At 51.2% G+C, this 7,541-nt stretch overlaps 1 protein-coding gene across 2 annotated transcripts in view; it reads right to left on the reverse strand.

Moving 5' to 3' along the window:
- Nab2 (Nuclear polyadenosine RNA-binding 2) overlaps positions 1–704 on the reverse strand; it is a 156,100-nt gene extending 155,396 nt beyond the window's left edge. Inside the window, exon 1 of one of the 2 annotated variants that reach the window (XM_050172740.3) lies at positions 460–704. In XM_050172740.3, coding sequence (XP_050028697.1) covers positions 460–501 — 42 coding nt within the window. In that variant the 5' untranslated portion in view covers positions 502–704. The remainder of the gene's footprint in view (positions 1–459) is intronic. The other variant, XM_050172738.3, reaches the window with a different exon arrangement.
- Positions 705–7,541: the final 6,837 nt, after the last annotated feature.

Genomic DNA, 7,541 nt, shown 5'->3' on the forward strand with positions numbered 1-7,541 from the left:
CCTCGAGCGAACAAGACGGACTCCACGAAACTTGCGGCATCAGCAGGCGCAGACGGGCACCAAACGTCTCTTAAGGCCACTTTTAGTAGAGATTGAAGGATCACAAATAACAAATTCAGAAAATCCAAGCACATGTGAGATTCGCACAAATCCCAAACAGCAGTTTTGTTCGAAGTTACCGATGACCCAGTGAAGCCGCCGTTGGACGTTCTATATGCGTGGTAAGCTCAGCGGTAGGCACTAATTCTGGGAGAGTTGCAAGGGCCGCCGCCTTTTCAACGTCAGCTCCGCGCAAGTGAACGTGGCAACTGTTTTTTATATGTTCAGCACTAGCATGCGAATGAGTTGTCGGTGCTAAATGTTTCGCCAAGCGAGCAACTAGGACAGCCGCGATTACAAGCTGGCGTCCAAACGCGCAAAAACCCCCACCGGTCGAAGTAAAGCAGACATGAGGCTTACCCGGATTTTTTGTGTGACTTCGTTCCCGTCCATGGCAGTCATTTAATTAGCTCTTGTGGTGGGTTTTCAACGACGAACAATGTAGCATCACAGTTTTACAGTGATTTTCAACCGACCGTCGAATGAACAAATTCTCACGCAGCGCAAACAAGCAGAGTTGCCAGCTGAATTAAGCGCGTATCGCTGGTGGCATCCAAGTACAGCGAGTACTTAATAAGTGGTGCCCAAAACCCGACGTCCATGACGTCTTCCGGCTTTGAAAATCGCGTCCGGCGCACTCAACCAAAAGCATAGTATCATCATCAGAACCAGCCAGTTTTATCAATGGTTTTATATCCACTTTATGTACACGACATTACATTACGCCTGTCCTGCGCCAACCGATGCCAACTAGCGTCGGCAAATTTCCTAATTTCATCGCTCCCCCTAGTCTTGTGCCGTCCTCGACTGTGTTTCCCTTCTCTCGGTACCCATTAACGGTTATCTTACCGGTGCATTACATGACCTGCCCAGCTCCATTTTTCTCTCTTGATGTCAATTAGAATATCGTCTATACCCGTTTTCTCTCCGATCCAAACAGCTCTCTTTCTGTTTCTTAACATTATGCCTAGAAATCTTCGTTCCATCGCTCTTTGCGTGGTCCTTAAGTTTCTTTGTCAGTCTCCAAGTATCTGCCCCATATGTCAGCACTGGTAAAATGCACTGATTGTACACCTTCCTTTTCAATGATAACGGTAAGCTTCCAGTCAAGAGCTGACAATGTATGTTGTATGCGATCAAACCCATTTTTATTCTTTTATGAATTTCCTTCTCATGATCACACTCTTAGGCAAAGTTACACCCTTTGGCTTGCCCCTTCTGCCACACAACAATAATCGTTATCTGCCTCGATGCGTTTCCTTTCTTTAACGCTGCGAACACGGAACTTTCCAGTAACGGACGGCACGCGCGTTATCAGAAGGGGCACTCCAAAGGGTGTAAACTGTTCTATGCTGATAACGCGCGTGCCGTCCGTTACTGGAAAGTTCCGGGTTCGCAGCGTTAAAGAAAGGAAACGCATCGAGGCAGATAACGATTATTGTTGTGTGGCAGAAGGGGCAAGCCAAAGGGTGTAACTTTGCCTAAGAGTGCAGGGTTTCCTGTGATTAATTGACCTAGGTAAACGTACTCCTTCACAGATTCTAGAGGCTGACTGTTGATCTTGAACTCTTGTTCCCTTGCCCGGCTATTCATCATTATTTTTGTCTTCTGCATATTAATCTTCAACCCCACTCTTACACTCTCCCTGTTAAGGTATTCAATGATCTGTTGCATGGCCCCCAAAATGTGCGCGTTCCGGCTGGTCGCCGCGCAAATCTCGGAAGCTATGTGCATAGTAAAACTGCTATGGGTACAGTGCAACAACGAGACGTTCATTTGAGGGATCGCAAGTCGTTTGTGCGCAGGCGCAAGTAAGAGCGGACGCGCGCGAGAAAATCTAGGGACTTTTGCTCCTCGCTTATACCTGGAGAAAGAAATTGCTTATATGACTCTGCCTAGGAACTACGGAGAATCATTCTTAGCGTGTGTTGTATGCGTTTGTTCCGTAGACATGCCGGCATTGCGGAGTGCGGTCGAGTTTGTTTACCCTCTGCCGCTGGCTGCCCGCGCGGTGAGGCAGTGGGCACGGACGCCCCATTTGGTAGTCACTGTGTCTTAAGAGGCAAGGTTCTGACTGGTGTTGCATAAGTCGCGGATCGCTTTTTTCGTAGCGACGATAGATTGGATTTTTCACAAGCACTGCTCCAAGAGGGCACATGTAACTGACAAACGGAGGCCTCAGCTGGGCGAGCACCTGAGGTTATAGCAAAGCAAGCGGCGCAGTACCTCCAGGGCACCCACAAGGTAGCGGGTGGATCGAAGCTAGAAGCAGGGCGGCCCGTGGGCTAGTACCGCGGAAGCCGAAGCTTGCCAGCTTGTCGAGAATAGAGCCATAGAGCTTTCAAAATCCCGTGACTGCGTGGATCCACCACCGATCCTCGCATATCTCGTGGCGCTGCTGTCGCACTTTGCTTAAAACCCCTTGATAATTTGAAAGTAGCGACACTCTCCTCCTCACGGCGCTTTCCTCCTCGATTCTGCTCGCCCACCGGTTGCGCACGGCGCGCTTTTCCTCGTGGGCTCCCGCGAACGGGCCGCAGGATTCTATGGAGGCGTGTTATTTTGGGCCAGTTGCGCGCCCCAGTGGGGTTGAAAATTTTGATAAATGCTAATAATAGCATCGATAATGCTGGAGGCAACGTTTATGAGGAGGTTGTTCTTTTCTTAAAGCCGTATGAACTGGGTATACCGATGTAAAGGGAGCTTTGACGCGAGTTCTATACTCCAGACAATTTTTCTGCCACATGATCAGATGCTTTACTTCATGCGTCTGATCTAGTATTGCTTGTGACACATCCCTTTGTGTGGCTTATTAAGCGAATGCCTTAGACCTCTGTTTTAAGGTCCCGTTGTGAGCTACAGAAAATATCACGTGACCGAAGGAAGGCGGGAAGCGAACTAAAGCATGTGCAGCCGCGTTAAGAGATGATTAATGATTAGCAAAGTAATGATTGATTGGTGATTGGATTAAGATGAATTCGGGTGTATTAGGGAGGATTAAGGTAGATTAAAGTTTATGAAGGTGCATAACGGAGGACTAGGTTGGATTAAGGTTGATGAAGGTGAATTAGGGTGGGTGAAGGTCCATTGAGGTGCATTAAGGACGATTATAGTGGATTAGGGTGGATTAAAGTGCATGAAGATGGATAAGGGTGGATTAAGAAGGATTAATGCGCATTAAGGAGGATTATGGTGGGCTAGTGAATTAAAGTGAATGAAGGAGGATTAGGGTGGATTGAGGATTACGGTGGACTAAGGTAAATGAACGTGGATTCGGGCGGATTAAGATGAATTAAGGACGATTATCGTGGATTAAAATGAATGAGGGAGCATTAGGGTTGATTAAGGAGGATTACAGTGCATTAAGGAGGGTTAGAGTAGATTAAGGTCGATGAAGGTGGGTTAGGGTGCATTAAGGAGTACTTTCGTGGATTATGGATTATGAAGGAAGGAGTGTTAAGGTCGATGAATGTGGATTCGGTGGATTAATGTGTATTAGGAGGATTATGGTAGACTAATCGGTCTTAATACTCAATGAACCCTAATTCACCTCAGTCCACCCTAATCCACCTTAATACTCCTTCATCCACCTTAATCCAGCTTAATACTCCCAATCGACCTTAATACAACCTAATCAACCTACATTGCCCCTAATGCACCTTAGCCTACCCTATACGGTCTTAATCCTCCTTTATCAACCCTAATCCATCATAATCCGTCTTAATCCTCCTTCATCCACCTTAATCCTTATTCATGCACGTTAATCCAACTTAATCCTGTTTAGTAGTCCCAATCTACCTTAATACACCCTAATCCACCTCTATCAAACCTAATCCAGCTCCATAGTCTCTAATCCACCTTAATCTACCCTAATCCATCCTAATCGGTCTTAATCCTCCTCTATCAAGCCTAATTCACCTTAATCCACATTAATCTCCCTCTATCCACCTTAATCCTCCCTAGTCCCTGTTAATGCACCCTAATCGGTCTTCATTCCCTTTCATCAACCCTTCACCCTAATCAGCCATAATCCGACTTAGTCCTCCTCCACCCACCTTAATATTTGTTCATGCATCTTAATCCTTCTTAATGCTCTCTAATCTTGTTTAATACACTCTTATCAACCTTAATCCTCCCTAATCCACCTTATGTCAATCACTAATGATTCATTAATTAACTTGGGTAATCATTCTCTTATAAAGGGGTGGACATGCTTTGGGTCACCTCTGGCCTTCCTTGGGTCACGTGATACTTCCAGTTTACAACGCGACCTTGAAACATAGAGATCTAAAGGCTTTCGCCTTAAAACTTAAAAAAAGCTCGATGTTGACTAGCTAACGCTCATCACCTGCAATACCACGGATATAATTGCCCCTAATTTTTTCAGGGCGCCAAGCAGAATCTATAATGCTGCACTTCCGACTGAATAACAAGTTTGCGACTTGCGAGGTGATGGAGCCGCCGCAGAATATTAAGCATACTGAGGACAACCGCAACAAAAACGCTGGTGAGCAGGCCGGAAGAATAAAAAAAAAATGCATCATTACCGGATGCTTTGCTACGAGCTATAAGAAAGACGCCTCAGCTCGCAAACAACGCTGTTCTTTGTCGGAACAAAGTTCTTTCGGCCAATGTCATGCAGCCACTGCTTCCTGCGCAAGCCGTCACGCTTTCCTAGTGGTATCATAAAAATGGCATAACCATCTTCAGGCTTCTTGCTGCAGTTATATGCGCAACAGCCCGGCACAGCGCTAGCACATAGAGCAGGAAACACAGCGTACAACGTTCGCTACGCCGAGCTAAAGCGCCGAGCCAGCCGTGCTCAGGAGGAAAATGGCGCGAACGAAAAAGAAAAACACAAGCAAAACTCAAGATCCGCGCGTTTCCAAGGGCAACGGCAGGGAGACCAATCGTCGTGCAGAAAAACGGGGGCAAAACTGGTTGCCGCGGGGGGAACGCGCAAGGGCCGAGGAGGAGGCAAGGAGGTTGCGCGGCGGCGGCAGAGTTCAAAGAGTGTCGCTACTTTCAAATTATCAAGGGATTTTAACTTTGCTCGGTCAGCATGGCGCGGACGGGGCGGTGAAGTGCGTCCGTGCCTGTTGCGTGGACAATGCGCGCAAAATTGCCGCGCGACTGGCCGCTTCTTCTTCTTCTTCGTGATTTGGGAGAGGGAAAATACGCTCAGTTCTGCTGCCCATATGGGAGCACGGCGCAGCGTAATGGGGAATGGGGGCGGGGAAAGAAAGATGAGAGGATAGAGGGGGAAATGGAGAGTAGGTTTCAGGCAGCAGACGTCAGCATCATCCAGGGGCGATGGCCGGCGCTCGGGCAGAGGCCGTGCGAGGCCGAAGTCTATTGGCGATCTAGGAGCCCGTTTGTGTACACATATTCAAGCAGGCTTGCCAGTGCTGGGAGGTAGTAGCGGGCCGGGAAGAGCAGGTGTGTCTCTGAGGTAGCCGGGAGTCCATACCGTCGGTAGGTGGCAGTGACTGGAGCGCGCTCCTCGGCTAATGCAGGACAGGTGCAGAGTAGGTGCTCTAGGGTCTCGGCTTCACCGCACCTTCTGCAGGCCGGCGAGGCGATGCGTCCCTTGGCATGGAGCCTAGCTGCCGTCCACACGGAGCCCGTGCGCAGACGAAGGAGTGTGGAACGGTCCCGTCGCGAGAGGCCGTTGTCAGGGAGGAGTTTTGAGGCGCGGTTGGTAGCTACCCTGCTATCCGGATGGCTGGATGTGAGCAGCTGTTTGAGTCTCTGCCTGGAGAAGTCCGATGCTGCGACTGCTCTGGTGAGTGGAACGGTCGGGTGGTGGGCGGCCTTAGCAAGGACATCCGCCTCCTCGTTTCCAGCGATCCCTACGTGGGAAGGCAGCCAGTGGAAGGAGATGGCTACCCCCACTGCAGAGAGGGCCGAGATTTTTACTCTCAGGAAGGTCTCAGTGACTCCGTGTCGATGGTGATCGGAGAGTGCCTGGAGAGCCGGTCGTGAGTCACTTAGCACCGCCACTGGTTTTGTCGGGGGGTCCTCAGCCAGGAGGTCTGCAGCCAGGTGGAGTCCCGCCAGCTCAGCTGCTGTGGAGCTCGCGCGAAAAGGAAGTCGGCACTGCCTGCTCCTGCCCTCAGATGGGATGGTACATGCCGCTGCTGCGGAGCCATTGGAGAGCACGGAGCCATCCGTGTACACGAGCAGCATGCCGTCCAGCTCTTCCAGGAGTTTGCCAGTAGCTGCCTGTTGTAGTGCTGCTGCTGGCGTCCGGCGCTTTGATGCTTCATTCAGGGATAGGTGCACCTCTGGAGGCTTCTCGTGTGGCGGAGGTGTGACCATGGGCACTGGTCGCTGTACAATCAGCTCCTCGTAGAGCTGACAGAGGCCCCCCATGCGAGATAGTGGCTGGCTCCGCAGTCCGCAGAGCAGAACCCCACCATCTGGAGCACGGTACAGACGGTCAATGTGCCCAAGGGCACGTTGGAGCATGTGACACGACAGTGGCCATTCGCCAGCCTCAGCCAGTGTGGCAGCAATTCGAGAGTGCTTGGGGAGACCGAGGATGCTCCTAACTGCGCTCCTGTGCAGTCTCTCGAGTTGTTGCTTCCTGGCTGGAGATAGTAGAACCAGCGGCAGGGCATATAGCAGGATGGATGTGGCCGCCGCTTGGTTCATCCGCAGCGCCCACTTGACGGTGCAGCCCCGACCACGCTGCTGCATCTTGCTCACTGCCCCCTGGACTCTTCGGACTTTGGAGGTGACAGCCTTGACAGCAGGAATCCAGGAGAGCCGATGATCAATGGTTAGGCCTAAATACGTGACCCGCCGCTTCCATGGGACGGTGGTGTTTGCAATGCGCAGCTGTTTCACGTAGAGGCGTGCGGAGTCTAGCGGGTGTACAAGTAGTGCCTCTGTCTTTGCCGGGGACACGGAGAGGCCAATGCCACTGAGGAAGGAGATGACCGCTTCTAATGCCCTCTGTAGAGAGCCCCGGATGGCAGCGATGCTTCTCCTGGGTCCTCGTATCCACAGCGCCACATCATCTGCGTAGATAGCGCAGCAGACTGGGTAGCGGCTGTCAGCCGGTAGTGCTGCTGCGAGTCCTGCCAGTGACAGGTTGAAGAGGAAAGGGCTCAGCACTGATCCCTGCGGGACACCGGAGGTGATGTCTCTGGGATCGCTGAGCACCTTGCCTACCCGTACACGAAAACTCCGGCCCACCAGGAAGGCAGAGATGAAGCCCCGGAGACATCCGGTGACGCCTAAGCAGTCCAGTGCAGCCTCGATCACCTCGTGCGGCAGCCGGTCAAAGGCACTCTGGACGTCCAGGAGCAGCAGCATGGCGACGTCCCCACTGCCCCTGGCATCCTACAGGGTGGCCACCACATCTGCAATGGAGTCCGCCGTTGAGCGCTTTTGCCTGAAGCCAGATTGCTGTTCTGCAAAGTACTTCTGCTGGG

The sequence above is a fragment of the Dermacentor andersoni genome, chromosome 3 (genome assembly GCF_023375885.2).
Source record: "Dermacentor andersoni chromosome 3, qqDerAnde1_hic_scaffold, whole genome shotgun sequence".
NCBI classification, from domain to species: domain Eukaryota; kingdom Metazoa; phylum Arthropoda; class Arachnida; order Ixodida; family Ixodidae; genus Dermacentor; species Dermacentor andersoni.